Genomic DNA, 17,612 nt, shown 5'->3' with positions numbered 1-17,612 from the left:
TACACACACAGACACACACAGTGTCCCAGAACCCTTCTTCGACACTTGTTGTCACACAAGGCACATTCACTCATGAGCTTAAATTGGGATCACACAATAAACATTGTTTTGTTTGTTGCACTAGGCCTAAAGTTGGCAACCCTGTTCCTGGAGAGGCGCATACCTTCATGTTTTTTTTTTTATTTAATTTTTTTAGTGTGTCTCCTACACTCTCCTACACAACTCCATTAAAAAGGCTTATTTTTGCTTTTATTTGCCAAAAACAAAGATGTGTGTGTCTGTGGTTTTGTCTTTTTTCTTCTCTCGCTCTCTCTGTCACCCGGCATCTACCTCGCCGCAAATAGTTGATGAATATTCAGTTGGAGGACAGACATGGACAGCCATTTGTCAACCGTGACGTGTAACTGCTTATTTTGTGCCTTTCAATCTGTCACGTTAGCATCCCGAACCCTCACACCTCACACAAACACACACATGAACACATGCATACTGGATTGACAGAGTTGTTACCTGTGCAGCAAAATATATTTTTTCTTATTTTGTGTACCCAACCTCTTTCCACGTCCTCTCTATGGCTTTTTGGCCTAGTGCTGAAATATTTTTGAGACAAATTTGAAGCCTCTTCTTAGACATGTATGATGACTGATTAATTTCTGTTACAGAGATCTATGGGCAAGAATCATTAAGCTACCAATTTAACACTGTTTGTCACCCACCTGTAAACTACCAAAATGAGTAATGACTTTTTTTATGCCACCATTATCCCATCATTCATTTTCATAAAGTATTCTTGTTTTCACATTCATATTTCCAATAATGTTGTTGGTTTAAAATTGTTTTAAACAACATGCTAATGTCTGACTCCAGTGCCAGAAAGTAAAACGTGCTATTATTCTTTCAATTAAAATAGGGAAAAGGGGTCTGAATGTTAATAATTTCAATTTGTATGCAAATCTTCAACGGTTTGCCTCTTTATCTCAAAACAACAAAGACATGGGCCACAGCAGACTACAGCCTGATATAGTTTGTGTAGCGGTTCAGAAAGTGTGTACTGTTTAGTTGCTGTCAAACAAACATTCACTTTTTCTATTCTGGTTTTCTTTGTGTGCGTGTTGAGTGGAGGAGGAGGGTGGGCACTTTCTTCAACATAAGCATTTTCTCTCAACATAAGCAAGCCCAAATTACCTTAACTCCACAAATGTATCCTATAAATAGTAACTTAAAGATTCTATGTATTTATTTATTTATGTTTTTATTCAACACCACTTGGAGAAGATGGATATGTCAACCACATAAGCCAAGTTTTGATGCACAGATGTTGATTTTTATATCAGCCCTGTTCCCACTTGCAATAATTACCATAATGGGACGAGCTAGAGGGTAGACGTCAGTTGACTGTTAGCAGTCAGTGTCTGTTGGAGCTAACAGCAGCTCGTGTAAGCTGAGCTTGTTACTGCATTATTTTCAATAAAAGAAGTAAGCAGGCTGAACCAACGGCCGGGTCCATTCCAGTTCACGCACAGGAATATTACTAAAACTGAGAGGAACATGCAAAGGTTATGATGTCTACAGCAGATTCAATTGAACAGTGGTAAGCTAAACAGCCGAGCGCTCCAGTTGGAGAACGCTGACAGGGAGTTCATTTGACTCGTTTATTAATTGCGGTCTTTTGGCATATACACACAATCATAAACTTGGTGGACAACTTTGATAATATAAAGACATTTAAACACAATCTTCTCACAGTAACTACAATGTCACAACTTCTTGATACGTGTCAGCATTTATTGATTGATAGGAAGCCAACATGATTAATGTACAGCAGGTATTAAGATTTAATTCAGTTGGAAATGTTAAATTGCAATTGAATGAACCATGTGCAATACATACACTTACCAGCTAGAACAAATGCTGACCACTTTTGTCTTGTCAAAGAATGACAGCATAATTGATAAGGTTTCCCTAGCATCCTTAACCGGTTATTGATTTGTTTTTTGTTTTTTTTGAATGGGGGGTTTGTTGATATGGTATATCTCTGATGTGATGGCAGTCACAAGGACTCAAGCTCGCCATTCAGATAACACTGTTAGAAAGACCAGCTTAAAAAGACAAAACCTTCTATGGCTTCTATGGCGCTTAGAAGTTTCCTGGTTGGCGCTTAGAGGAACCTTCCAGACCCAGAACGTTTTTTGGTGTGAACGGAAAGGGGAACTCAAGCTACCAGTGTATCGTGGAAGAGTTCTTGCAGTGTGAAAGGGGCTAATGTGACCAGCAGTGCCCTTGCCAGATCTCTTTTACTAGGGCACATGCCCCAGTATTAATGTGCTGTGTCCCAGTATCAATTGCAGGATGTCTGGTGGGGAGAGTTAATAGTTATTAATTTAACAATTTGCTCTTGAAGCACGCTTGCCCTTCCCTCCCCTCCTCCCTTGAAATGTTCACTCCCGCACCGCTCATTGTGTGGCTAACAGTTCAGCTAGTAAAAAAAAATAACTTAACGACAACAACAAGTCATTGGAATGACACATTGAGCCTAGAAGAGCTCCCAACTAAAGGTTTGCTGAATGTCTATGTGCACGTCACAGAAGTACGCATGAAGCAGACTTCAACCCGAGGTCGCAAAATGAGGAAAATCAAGGATTTCTTGTACACTAAACAAATATTTTGTACTAATAAAACAATTGTTAAGGCATCAGCTCAATATGCAGTATTGTTAAGCATAATGGTATTGAATATAAAAATTGCTCCCCATCCCTACCGGGAGTGTTCATCCCACTTGAAGGTGATATCCACTATACAATAAATCACTGCATGAGCTAAAACTTTGGGCTGCCAGACCAGTCATCACTGTAACAACGCACGGGAAGTGAATTTTAGGTCGCACAGCTCCAGGCTTTCCATTCAGTCATATCTTGACATTTAAGTGGTGAATCGCGACTCTTTCATGATAAGTTAGAAAGGGTGGACTGCTGTCACCACAGTTCCACTACATGCTCCTCTTACTGGATTCTCCATTTTGGTGGCACACTCAAGTTTTTGCCCGTGTTTCACCCTTAATTTCGCTCTCAAGATTGTCAGAAAAATGTCCTAATTATGGTTGTGTTAGAGGCCATTTATTGGATATTGGTTTTCACCGCATAGACTGAAAGACTTAATATAAAACACATTTGATATTAACTTCAGGCCAAGACATGGAAAACACTGACTTAAAAGATTTGAAATTACACTCTCATATTAAACAATCGAGACTACAGAAGCACACTGAGATGCCCTCGGAACTACTCAAGATTTCCACTCTGTTCATCTTATTTTTGAAAACCCAATTCCTCTGGAATCCATTTCTTGTGCCTCAACTTGACATACCTCTTTATCGTCTCATTGTTTTCCCCTGTTCCATACTCTAAATGACCAGCTCTGCTCTTCTCAGTGCCATATTGTGGCTTACATTGCAAAACTTTCCGGGCATTTTTTTGAATTGCTTTGAACCAACCTGATTTCTGACCCTGCGTGGTTTTTACTCTTCCTATTTACAAATTTAACGAATATTAGTAAATGGCAGTGATGGTAAAATGAACGGACGTCCTGACAAAAACAAACACTGACATTAATTTTAAAGCATATTTCCCTTGAAAAGTATACCTCCGGGGATCCCAAATTGAGGTTTTGATGAGTAAAGGAAGCAATATTGTAAAGTCTGATGAATATAATTTTTTGTGTCTAGGCCTGTATTTGCCCAAAGAGTTTGCTGTAAATCACCTAAGTTAGTTTTAAACCATGGTGCCATTTTGGGAACAGATGTGATGTCAAGTTGTTGACTGGGTCATTCCTTGCCCTCTAAATTTCTCACAGGACTCAGAAAGGCTCTAGTGGCTTGGATTGATTTAGCATGCCCGTTGGGGAATCACTTTACCTCGGTAAATATTTTTGGTGGACAAACGGTGCCAGTTCAATTTACTGTGTCAAATTGAAACAATTTTCTAAAGTTCCTTAGGGTAGAAACGGGGCTTTTAGTCATTATGTAAACTGGTGAACCCTCAAAAAATTCTATTGAGGAACATCGTTCTTTGAACAATTTTTGGACTGAGTTGTTTTATCTTATTTTTTTATGTATTTGTTTTTGCTCATTGCCAAAGTAGTTTTCAAAGGGAAGGGTATTTCAGATCAACTGCAGTGTTTGTTTCTACCAGGAAAGTTTTCTAGCTGTTAAAGTAACTTCCCAAAATGAAGCCATTTTAAAAGCAATTGGTCCCAAATAACCACAAAAGCTTCATTTGACCATCATTAAAAGTGTGCATACATTATCCTTACCACAGAAGCGTGACGAGCTATTGAAAGCTTTGTATTCCTTGCCATAACATTCCGCCTTTTTCTGCTTCACAAATGACCCGCACAAAAAGAAAGTTCACAGACGACAATCCACACGAGAGATTCGTGAAGTTGTTTCTAGTGAAGAGTTGTAGTCATTCAAATGAGAGTCGCATTCAAAAGACTTGACACTTGCAGGTTTTCGATTTACTGTCTTGGAAAAAAAACTTCAATCACACACAATTTAGAGTCATGCTCATAACAGACATCTTGTACGAATACAAATGGTTGAAAACTAATAACATCTTTTTAAAGTAACTTTACTCCATACATTATGTTGTCAAAAGTAGCTTAGACCTATAGTATAATAATGGCTTGAATGTATTCATGATCGTTCATCAGTTGCTGTAAAATAGAAACCAGGTTACAAGCTATCCTTTTGTGCATGTTGATATTGATCATGTCTCTTGTGTGCAATTTATCTGACAGTGACTATGGATATGAGCGTCGCAGCAATGGGACCTGCAGGCCGGCCTTTTGGTTTAATCCCTCCTCAACCTCCAAAAGCTGCAGTCTTGGTCAGAATTATCTCAACAGCACAGGGTGAGAATCGTTTGAACGCCTGTCCATCCATCATCTAAACCACTTAAACTCACAATGGTTGAAAGCATGCTGGAGCCTATCTCAAGTGTCTTTGGGGATTTGACAAGGTACATACTGTATTGAACTACCAGCCGGTCAGGGTGGGAGGAGATCTCATACGATGAGATCTCGCAAGATTAGAACACAATGAGATTTCTGCTACCTGCACAGCACAAGATTTTCTTTTCTTTTTTTGAGCTTGTTGGGCTCCAAATGCAATGGAAAACACAGTAGGATGACCTGTGTGTTGTTCTCAGCATGACAGTAAAACCCACCGCCAAATGTGGTATGAAACTCAACCAAAGCTTCAAAATAAATCTTATAAATATAATATTTGAATATGAAAGCCTTGGAACACATTTATTTTGAAGTTCTTCGGTGCTTCTAAATCACTAGTTCACCACAAGATGTTGCTAAATATTACACATTTTGCCTCCCCTAGATAACTAGACCTACGATTATATTTAAAATTATATTTGAAACATACCGTTGGTTGTTACGAACACATTTATTTGCAAGTGTTTAAAATCTATAATTATTAAATGTATTCATGTTTAGTGAAAAACATTCTAAATCTTACATGGTGTCATTTTAAGCAACCTCTTAATTTGCTTATGCCGTGGGCCAGCTTTGGTTGCCAGCAACTCTGTAATCTAGGTTTTCTTGCTTTCCATAGAGCAGCGCTTCTCATTAATATTTTGCCAAGCCCCCCCCCCCCCCCCCCCCCCACACACACACACACACACATACACACACTCAACGTGCTGAATATAAATAACAATATGATCTATAAAAATTGTAAAAGTCTACCTAAACTTGGATTCTTTTTAACATTAGCAAAAGAAAAAAAAGCAATATAAATCAACTTTCCACTACTGTATTTTTGAACAGCGTTTATACAGCTTAGTCTAAAACTGAAAAAAATAACCAAGTGCATCATAGTGCCTGGAAAAAAAAAATAAAAATTTTATCACAATTACACTTCACATGACAAAAAAAAAGTCTTTTCCCTGGGGTCCTCCGTGCTCCCCCCAACATGACTGCTCAGTCAATATAGCACAACTCAGATGTTTTTCAAGATGTAAAATCACAATTAAATGTTGAAATTGTGTGTTTTTGTGAAGGTACCGTAAATTGGTGTTAAACAACTGCACCAAGGGAGTAAAAGAAATGTATACAGCTCGAAAGCAACAGTGCCCCAGGAAACCTCCAAAAGGACTTATGCTGACCACCAAAGATGGTAAACTGGCTGCTAACCTGGGCACTAATGTAACCTTTTTGGTTCATCTAGATGAGGTGAGAGCACATGAAGCAAACACATTGCAGACATTGAGCTGTTGAAGAACACAGATTAATGTAGCTTGACTGTGCTGAAACAAGACTGTTATGGATTTTCTATTATTCAAATCAAGTCAAATGTATTTGTATAGTACTGAATCAACACAGTCTCAAAGGGCTTCACAGGTGAAAAACAAATTACAGAGAATGTCACATACACAATGGCGTCCTCTGAATATGTTTTAACGTGATAGCTTATCAAGGTATCACATTAAACCAGGGCTCATCAAACTTTTTGAAACCAAGAGCTACTCCTTTGGTACTGAGTAATATGAAGGGCTACCCGTTTATGTGAAGACCCTGATCATGTTATTGATTTCTCACAATAAAGAAACAGCTGTAGTAAACACATGAACAAGTGTAATATGCAATGTATATGTAATATATGCATAATCTTTATTAAATTCCGAGAAAATCACAGTGTTCTATCACTTGTAAACTATTTGCAGAACAGGTCTGCGGGCTACTTAAGTGATCCTCGGGGGCTACCGAGTGCCCGCGGGCACCACATTGGTGACCCCTGCATTAAACTTTTCAAGTTAAAACATTTAACTTTTAACATCATAGTATGACATAACACTTACTTGGCATTGGGATAAAAACAGTAACAATGCAAACCTTAACCCATCTGTCAGTCATCTTTTTTTTTTTGGTTGGACAAAAGGACTGTCATTTTGTTGACCTGGTCTAATATCCTGCAATAAAATTAGACAATTAGAATTAAAATATAAACTTAACTGTGGACAAAGAAAGGTCAATCAGCTTGTCCAGGACAGTTACTTCTCAGGCCTTGTCCACATGTAACCGGCTTATTTAAATCCACATAGTCTCACCCTAATTTTTGTTGTTTTTTTTATTCAAAGAAATCGTGTCTATACGAACCCAGCACAGTGTGGTTTCATTCACATACAAGCATGCCAAGTCAATAGGCGGCAGTAGTGTCACCGAATTCTATCCAATCAGAAAGAGCTTCTGCCTCTGACGTGTCCAATGAGAAAGAACTTCCACCTCTAACGTCACCAGCATCTGTCTTTGGCGGGAAAAGAATTAGCGCAATGATGCAAATTTCCGGTTTAAGCTGGCTACACGCAACTACGACACCAAGGCTTGGGCATATCTCCACTTTGGCACTTTGGTTTGAAAGATACGATTTTGATGGGGGGAAAAAAAAAAGCCCGAGCACATATAGCAAATAGGGCAAATCAGAGAGATTTAGTGCCAGTTTGCAAGACCTCTGGCTGCGTGAACACAAGGCATCAGTTTATATAGCCACATCCCTGTCTCTTCTCTAATTGGCAGGTCTCAAGCTGTACCGGACTAAAATCATTCACTACTATCAGTTACAATGCACAAGTGTTATATAAGATATATTAGAATAATTTGGTTTTATATTCATCAAAGTCATATAGTCATCCTTGAGGGGAAATTCAAAGCATACACACCATCAAGCTAGCATTACTGAACAGCACTTGTCAGCGCACCAAGCTTATCAAATGAATTTTAGTCACAGACAATAATTACAATTTTGTCTGTTAACGTGATTTACAAGTAAAACAACGTATTCTCCATCATGATTGAAATAAAATTCACAATTGCAGCCCTAAGGCAACTTTGCCAGTAGGCAAATACAATTATGTAGCACTAGCATTAGCATTATGCTGTGTGCGTCCCTTCTTAGTTACAATGTCATTTAAATTCGGACATCTTGAAGACTTTGTCCTTTCCGGTTGCTGATTTAGATGAATAGGCTTTGATGAAACAATGTACGTCAGTAAACAAGAATAGAGACAGTCATCTGCTCAAGCACAAGAATAACGTAGGGACGTGGGCGAGCCGGAAGTAAGTGGGCTACATTTGGCATTTAAACCGGAAGCCTGCGGCACATACCCCAAAGCAGTTTAGCCTCTACTAAGCAGTCATGCAGCTAGCGAACAGAAGCAGCAATATCTCAAGTCATCTTTTGATCATGCAACCCCCACCTCCCGTCTGGGGGAGGAAAAGGTTGCTTGTTTGAAAGGTGGAAGACCACTACTCTACACCATGCTGTTGGATTAAAACATAGAGCTCTTGCACAGATATATTGTTTGAAAACTACAATAATTATTTTAAATGATAAAGGCTAAACACGCACGCATATATCAATCATTTTTGTGTGCCGTTCTGTTTTACTCCCTAGTTACATTTGGGAGCTATTCAGCAGTTTTGTTTTAAGATAATACAATGATCCCCCCATACTTTGCGGTTAATGGGGGCTGTCAACCCCCTGCGAAGTCTGAAACCCGCTAAGTAGGGTATCAGTTCCTAGATTTGTATGTACGCCCCAATATAACCACAGTAACCATAAACAATATTTTTTTTTGTACTTTTTGCCCATTTTATTTCCTTTCTCCTATTATTTAACATTACATTATCCTTATTAACATTATTGTATATTCATTAAATAACTAACATTACTTAGTTTGTTGAGAATTTGTTCTCAGGACTGGTTATCTGCACCAAGACTCCGGTGAAAGAGTACGCAAGTCATCACGTTGAACTTCACATTTATTTTGGCTCATGTATGGTGTATCATGTAGTATCTGTTGAATAATAAATCAACAACAATCTTAAAGTCAGTAAACTAACATATAAACACTTAATCTATGAATTTACTGTATTTTTAGCCGACATTAGCGGGTTAGCAACAACTAACAACTACTAACTATAAAGTGCAACCTCTACACAAACGAACACATAAACAGAATAAACACGCATCACTTACTAAACATAGGCAGTAGCGTGCGTTATCAACATAAATGATAATAAACTATAAATATGAGCATACGTTGTCATGCACTATGTCACCGTAACGAGCTGAATGACGCACCGAGAACGTAAAACAGGAAACGGAAATGCAACGCGACCCGATCAATTAAAAGCATGCATTTCAAAATAAGATAAAAAAACGTCACGAACTCTAACGCTTGAACAATTTTTAACATAGTTCTTAACTAATATTACATCGTTATTTGATCAATGTAGTACGGTATAATGTAGTTTTTTGCTTTTTTAAATTTTTGTACATTTTTGCACATTTTTTAAATGATTTTTTTTATTTTGAAATATTTTTTTATTTTTCCTGGAAAAAAACGTGAAGTACTGAGACCGAGATTTCTGAGACTGCCAAGTAGGAGGGATCACTGTATTCCCCAAAGGAAATGGTTGGTGAATATGCTTCACGGCCACAAATAAAAAAATAAAAATAAAAAATAAATAAATAAACATATTGTAAGTATTGACAGTAAGTCAATTATTCTAAAATGATTTAGGATGGATGGATCATTTAATGCAGGGGTTATAAAACCCTTTGGAGTCAGGAAACCCTTCTAGAAGGCACATTTTCCAAAGACCCCATTGCAACAGTTTGCAGAAACAAAAAAACAAAAACAACAACAACAAAAAAAACACACTTTTATTCACCAACAAAATCCTCTTGACGTATATTTTTTTTACTTTTTAACAATACTGAAGTTTAGAAAATAAAAACTGCAAATTGCACGCTTCCTTATAACAATTTGGGTACTTTTGGGTACTACAAATTGGGTATTTCCCCCAAACAGGCTGTTGCCAATTTTGTAAAAATCAATATTATAAAATAAAATGCCGCTTTAGCTTTGCTAGCTTCATCACCTAATTAGCAGGCAATTGTAGAAAAAAACGCATTTTGAGAAACTTAAAAATTAGATTAAACTGATTAAATCGATTGACTTGTTTTTATTAATAACCCAAAATACAGTATTTAACGAACCTCTCTTTGAGAACTAGATTTTAAGAAATTTCATTCGAAAAAAAAGACTTTCAATAGCACCAATGTGTCAACAATATCACACTGTAACAGAAGTAGAGAACACAATTGTTTACGTTAGCGTGGTTCTCAACCATATACCCCCAGTTGAATGTATTTCAAAAATTGTGTCACTAAAGACAATGCACGTCCATATAAAACGTGGTCTTCAATTCTGGTCCTTGAGGGCCGGTGCCCTGAATTTTTTACATGTCTCCTCTTCTGCAAGAAACCTAATTAAAATGCTGAGGATTGTTATTCAGCTTCTGCAAACCTTATTGACTTTTTGATCATTTGAATCAGGTTTGTTGTGTGCCGGTCTCCTGGATGTTTTGTCTAGTGGATAGATAAAACATTCAGGACACCAGGAGTTAAATAGCATACTTTATGGTGGATATACTATACGGTGTTTTCATAAAATCAGGTGTATGTGTTGGAGAATTGTTTTGAGTGATTAATGAAAATACCAGTTTTGCACAAAAATGCCCAACTAGGGATTTCTACAAAAACAACATCTTAAAGGTCTTGGCTTAAACTGCCTAGCCACCAAACAGCTCAAATTTTGATGAAAGTGTATGAAAATTCGGGATTAGGACAGGACGCACACGATTGCCTTCAAGCAAACGTAGGTGTCCCTGTCCTGCTGCCTTCAAATGACCTTCAGTTTCTTGTCTTGAATATCGAAGGACAAGTGGAGTAGTGACCAATAAAAGTCGAAAACAACATGATGTGACCCTCCAGCATGACACTAAACAGAAGCCTTTTTGAAATATGAACTCGGCTGTACTTTTATACAACATACATACATACTTAGTCTTCCTTCCTTTAACACCATGTCATCTGAAAATCGGCAAATAAACCAAATGCAATTAATCCTCACCTCCAGAGTCTCTTTCTTAACAGTTTACCTATACTTTGAATTGATTGCTTTCATTAATGGATTAAAGCAAGTTGTGTCATGATGACATCTGACGTTTGCCATGGATAGAATAGCGAGTCATTTGAGTGATCATGTACAAATCATGTACTCTAATAATGTAATCTAAATGATGTCTCATTGTCTTCCTTCAAGCAACATTTAATTACTGATGATACACCATGCACATACATCACTGAGAAATCAGTCCGCGACATGATAGAGCTAGCAGCATAAATTTCCACTTTTATACTCATTTATTTGGGATGAAATGTAAATCAGAAATGAGGTATGAAAGACGAAACCTGAGGATGATTGTAATTGCCACTGCAAAGCCTCTCACTGCCCTAAAATGCAATGTTTATATTTGGAGTGACTTCCTGGCCTCTCCCTGGCCACTTTGTCCAACTGCATTGCGAGCATCCCCAGGTGTTTCCATGACAGATGAGAGACATAGTCAGTCCAATGTGCCCTGTGCCATCCCCAAGGCCTCCTTCCAGTGGCACATACCCGGAACTCCCTCACCAGGTAGGCATCCGGGGTGCATCTTTTACTGACAGAGCCACTTCCAGTGACTCCTCCCAACGCGGAGGAGCAGTGGCTCAACATTGAGCCCCTCCCGTATGACCAATCTTCTAAGGGAGAGCCCAGATAGCCTGTGGAGGAAACTCTTTTTGGCCGCTTGTATCCGGGATCTCGTTCTTTCGGTCACGACTCACAGCATGTGACCATAGGTGAGGGGAGCAATGGAGATTCACCAATTGACCTGCACTTTTCAGCTAAACTCTTTCTGTACCGCGACAAAATCCGCATCACCGCAGACACTGCACTGATCTACCTGTGGATCTCCCGTTCCACCCTACTCTTGTGTGAACAAGACCTCAAGATACTTGAATGCATCCACTTGGAGCAGGACCTCATAGTTGCTGCCCAAATTACCCCGACCGGGAGAGTGCAGTAGACTCTTTTCCAACTCATTTCCGCTTCACATGCGGCTGTGAATTGCTCAAGTAAGGGTTGGAAGTCCAGGCATGAAGAAGCCAACAGGACCACATCATCTTCAAAGAGCAGAAATAAAATGGCGAGACTCCCAAACCGGACTCCCTCAATGCTTCAACTGTACTGAGAAAATTTGTCCATGAAGGTGCTGAAATGAATCGAGACAAAGACCAGCCTTGGCACAGACCAAACCCTACTTGGAACAAATTTGACTTGCTCATTTGACTGCAGGCAATGTGGACCAAACTCTGACATCTACAGTATAGCGGACTAAACCGCCCGTATCAGGGGGTTCTGTCCCCAATACTCCCAAAGCACTCTCCACAGAACTCCCTGAGGGACGTGGTTGAATATCTCCTCCAGGTTCACAAAACACATGTAGACTCGTTGGTTGAACTCCAATGCACTCCAATCAAGGACCCTTCTGAGGGTGTTGATCTCCATTGTTTCCATTGTTCATGATGAGCACAGAGGTCCAGTAACAAAGCAACACCAGCTGGGGTGTTCCTATAACTAAATTCTCCCTAGTTCTCACTGTCATTGCCCACATCGCCATTGAACTCCCCCACCAAAACGAGGGACTCCCCGGAGGCAGTGCTCTCCAGCACACCACCCAAGGACTTCAAAAAAGGTGGGTACTCTGAGCTTTTGTGGAGGCGAGTCTGACTATAGCTAGTCAGAATTTCTTGACTTCGCACACCAGCTCAGACTCCTTCCTTGCCAGAGAGGTGACATTCCATCTGTCCAGAGCCAGCTTTTGTCGCCGGGGATCTGTGTGCGATGGCCGCTGTCCAGCTCTCTTCGAAACCGGCCCTTTTGGCCTCTCCCACAGGTGGTGAGCCTATTGGGGCTGTGCCTGGCCGTTCCCCCTTGACAAGGCTGTCATGTCTTCAACTATGGACAAAAACCAGCATGACTGCATGGTTGCTTGTTTTATCAACAAGAACAAAATCATATTTTCCTATCCCTAAAACCACAACAATAATGTTATATTTATTTTTATAATACATAAAAAACTGTATATAAGGTATGTATACTTTAGCTCTAAATGCTATTGGTTCAATGGAAACTAACCTTAGCCAGTGCTTGAGTGGCTTATAAATTGCTTATTATCTTCAATTGCATTGGCAATTTACCATAGGCGACTGGCCGGCAATTGCTGTTCCATTATTATCCGGTTTATACCAGTTGTGATTCTTCCAGCAATAATGAAATTAGTGCTGAAGAACATACCATAGCAAGTTAGGAGTAGAAATTCTATGACCTTCAAAATGACCGACAGTTGTCTTCTTCTGGGTGTGCACGTCAAAATATATTACTTGTCACATGTCACAACAGTTTTGTCTATCCCATGTCAATTTCACTGCCACTTTGTCCTTTGTGAATCGCATTTCCTACTGTTTGTCATGTTTTACTATGTCTCTGTCAATGTGCCTTTAAAAAAGTGCTTTCAGCAACCTTCTATTTGAAAGTTAACGTACAGTAGAACAAATACTGTATTTTCAATTATTGACTAAACGAGTCCCTTGCTTTCTTTCAGGGTGATTCTATACAGACGAACATCCAATTAGATTTTGGCGACGGCATAGCTGTGTCATATTCGAACCTCAGCTGGGCTGAAGAGGGCATCAAACATGTCTACAAGTCTGCAGGGATATTTTGTGTCACAGCTCTGGCAGAAAACTCCCTGGGTTATGTCACGACAGTACTGTATCTGCATGTCACGTGTAAGTCCACACTGTCAAAAAGTGAATCTTCACTGTTGCATTCGAAAACTGCACTCCATAAAATGCTGTTCATTTCACGATACGGGAGTACTGTTGTGTGAACAATTTGCTATACCATCATTTTCACACGCTCATTTAAAATACATTTTTCACAAACTTGAATGATACATTTAACAGTTGCTGTGGTTATCCGGGAATTTTTTTTTTTTTTTTTTTACAGATTGCAATTTATTTTTTTATTATCAATGAATATGTGCGATGCCTCTGTAGGATAAGGTTAGGATTAGTTTAAAATTAATGAAATACTTAAAAATTCAGGGTATATATATATATATATATATATATATATATATATATATATATATATATATACACACACACACACGCTCACATATATACAGTATACTCTTTTTCGTGGTTAATGAGGAACCGATATACCCAGCAGAATACGCGGCCCAAGTGCACGGAGCCTGGGAGTCTTGTAGTTTTTGCCAACACGCCCTTATATGGTACCAGATGTAGAAGAACATTCTAAAGCCCTCACCACACCAAGCCGACATTGCTGGTCGTAACTTGTTCTCCACCTTGGTTTGGTGTGGCAAAACACCGTAAGAACATCGACGTTGGTCGCAGGGCATCAGGAAAAGGTTTCGGGCTGATTCAGGATGTTAAATTGGGTCGGGGCCATCAGAACAACCTTCACTCTGAGTGGCTGTTTAAGTAACAAATTGGCACAAAAAGATGAAATGAGAACCGAGTGACAAATACTGAAAAAACAAAAGTTGAAATCTTTATAATACTTAACTTTATCAAGAACAGCATAATTTTATTTATCTATTATTTTTCATATCCCAACTTTGATGTTGGACATAATTCCTTACTGGACAGAAGAGAACATGGATGTCCATCATGAGTGAAAATGAAAGCAATCTGTTTATATGCATATAAATAAAGCTACAGATGACAGGCATCCAACAATCCATTGTGCAAAATACACACCACGCGGTAGGAACTGTGACGATTACCACATATTGCACGGAGCGGTACTAAATCAAACGCATGTGCAGAAGGTATGTCGTAGTTGGTATTGCTGCAGTGTCTTCATTTTTATGAGCCAATCTATCTAGGTGGGGGTCCTCAATTGCCATTATCCTGCACGTTTTCCAGATTTCTTTCCACACACCTGATTCAAACGATCAGCTCATCAGCAAGCACTGCAGAAGCCTAACAGCCTTCCTGATCATTTGAATCAGGTGTGCCAGGGAAAGAAACATGGAAAACATGCAGGACACCGGTCCTTGAGGACCGAGTTTAGACACCTCTGGCCTAAGTCATAGGCTGACGCACCAGGGAGCTGCGATATCCCATCGTCAGGTTAGTGTGTAGAGGGCCGAACAGTCTTATTACACTCAGGCCCCTTTGATTAAAACTAAACCACTGCTTGTCACTCTATCCCAACGAGGCATGGCATCATATGAGGACGTTTTGGTAACAACTTTTTACGACGTAAAGGCGGTGCAATTGTGACTGTGAGTGAGAGAGTTATGCGGAGGAGAGGGGTGGTGTGTGAGCAAATGCATGTAGGAATGACAAACAAAGCTGAGCAAAGCCCTTTAAGAAAACTTGCATTGTGGGGAGCGGGCGAGGGGAGTGGGTGGAGATGTCGGGGCTGCGGGGAGAGTTAGCTGCCAGTCACCACACTCTGATGCACAGTGGATTGTGATAAAAGAAAAAAAAAGTTTGTGTCCAAAAGAAAGACACACAGGGGTTCGACTTCCATACTTGTCATTCTACATAGATGGGGTCATGGCCTTGTATAAAATGTCAAGGACAAGGTCACATTCGCTGTCATTGACATTGTCATTGATGAGAGACAATGTACTGCCGAAACTGGATTGAAGCCAATCGTGTGGTACAGCTAGACAACTATTCATTTTTACGACCAATTTGGAGTTTCAATTAATTTACCATCCAAGCTTTTTGAGTACGGGAGAAAATCAGTGTCTGAGAAAACACACACAGGCACGAGAACTTTAATACCCCACACAGGAAGGCCAGATTTGAACTCCCAAACTCTGCACCAGATGTGCAAACATGACATACATGACATCACTTTGCTGCCCATTTAGTCATGATGTCCTTGCTAACACATTTCTGGTGGTGATCGTTTTAGCTGGTGATATTTGTACTTAAACGCTGAAAACCACATATAAAAGCAATTTAGTCACACTTTCCGATACAGAGCATACCAAGGGGCATGTCAAAGCTGGGATAAAGATTAGTTTTGCATGAGGAGGCTGACTGCTAACAAAAGCCTTTAGAGAACACCCGGACTATAGTGCTTAACAAACCGATTATTTGGCTTTTACCATGAAAATCATGTACTACATCTCTGCAAAAACATTATACTTCGCTTACTGTAAACCAACCAAACCCTGGGACAGATTTTTATGTACACCGAATATTAAACACATCAAAACAAATACTATCTGTTAAGACGTCATCACGTACAACATAAATATGGAATACAAATACACTTCCATGCTGTGGATGCAGATTTATACCAACACAATTGTGCATGTACTTAATATTTGAAAACATTGATCGCAATATTATATATATATATATATATATATATTTGTTATAATCATGACTTAAAGGGACAATGTGTGAGATTTACACCGTTTTTCATTAAAACGTAATAAATTAAATGTTTATACATTTCAAAAACTTGCAAATAAATGTGTTTTTAACAACCAACAGTATGCTTTCAATATAATCATAGGTCTAGTTACAATGAAATTTTATTACATGGGGGGAGGCATTCCTCCGGAGGCGACCATGTTTGTTATCGCTATGGACATTGGTAAATGCTGCACCTCCTGCTGTCCGTAGTAAAAAACAGTCTAAATCTTACACCTTGTCCCTTCATTGTCAGCACGATCTTTTGATGCAAACTTGAGACTTGAGATTGGTCAGAGTGTAAGGACCTTCAGTGTAAGGACCTTTTTTTTTTCTTTTACAAATGCAAAAATCTTTCTGCTCTCCATAATTCTCAAAATAAGACAATTTTGAACACACTGTACATTTAATAAAAAAACAAGTCCTCTATTTTAAAATTGGATGAGACAATTTTTTCTTAAGACCCAAGTTCGCAATAAATTTTTAGATGCTCATTTTGGGACAGACTACAGCTATATTTTGTTAAGTCCTGTAAATAAGCTTAAGGATAGCAATTGTTCTTTACTTGCTTGTATACTTCTTTTTTCAGGTCCTGTGGAGCAAGTCCAGCTTCTTGCTCCTTTTGTTGTCATAAGAAACAAGGAGGTGAACATCTCAGCAGTTGTCCTACCGACTCATCCACGCACAGTCACCTACTTCTGGTGGCTTGGCAACACCACTGAGGTAACTCTGGTAAAAAAAAAAAAAAAAAAAATATATATATATATATATATATATATATATATATATATATATATATATATATATATATATATATATATATATATATATATATCTTGGCGGTCCGTGCATTTCACACTTAGGCCTTCTGTGACCCCTCATGCGCACACATATGCATTACTGGTCTACACAGGCTATGTTCCGGAGCATTTATACGTGATACTGCTGAGACTAAAATAATAATAACTGTAAATTATTTGTCCAAAAAGTTTCATGAAGGCCACCAAGTGTCATATCGGCGCGGCATGTGGGTGATGGGTGTGGGAAGCTGGATCCAAAATGCAGAGAGGCAGGATATGAGATGAGCTCAACAAAAATATGTATTACTCGCAGAAGCTTGGCGGAAAAAAAAAAAAAAAAAAAAAACGCCGTATCAAAATTAACGACATAAATAAAAACC

General features: G+C 38.9%; 1 protein-coding gene across 1 annotated transcript in view; it reads left to right on the top strand.

The window, feature by feature from the left end:
* sorcs3a (sortilin related VPS10 domain containing receptor 3a) overlaps positions 1–17,612 on the top strand; it is a 182,053-nt gene that overhangs the window by 143,912 nt on the left and 20,529 nt on the right. Inside the window, exons 17-20 of the mRNA XM_088419860.1 lie at positions 4,795–4,908; positions 6,072–6,243; positions 13,564–13,750; positions 17,022–17,155. Coding sequence (XP_088275986.1) covers positions 4,795–4,908; positions 6,072–6,243; positions 13,564–13,750; positions 17,022–17,155 — 607 coding nt within the window. The remainder of the gene's footprint in view (positions 1–4,794; positions 4,909–6,071; positions 6,244–13,563; positions 13,751–17,021; positions 17,156–17,612) is intronic.

The sequence above is a fragment of the Hippichthys cyanospilos genome, chromosome 7, assembly GCF_059441005.1.
Source record: "Hippichthys cyanospilos isolate Australia breed blue-spotted pipefish chromosome 7, RoL_Hcya_1.0, whole genome shotgun sequence".
In the NCBI taxonomy this organism is placed as follows: Eukaryota; Metazoa; Chordata; class Actinopteri; order Syngnathiformes; family Syngnathidae; genus Hippichthys; species Hippichthys cyanospilos.
Note: the sequence above shows the minus strand (reverse complement) of the source record. Positions and strands in the feature narration are given on the sequence as shown.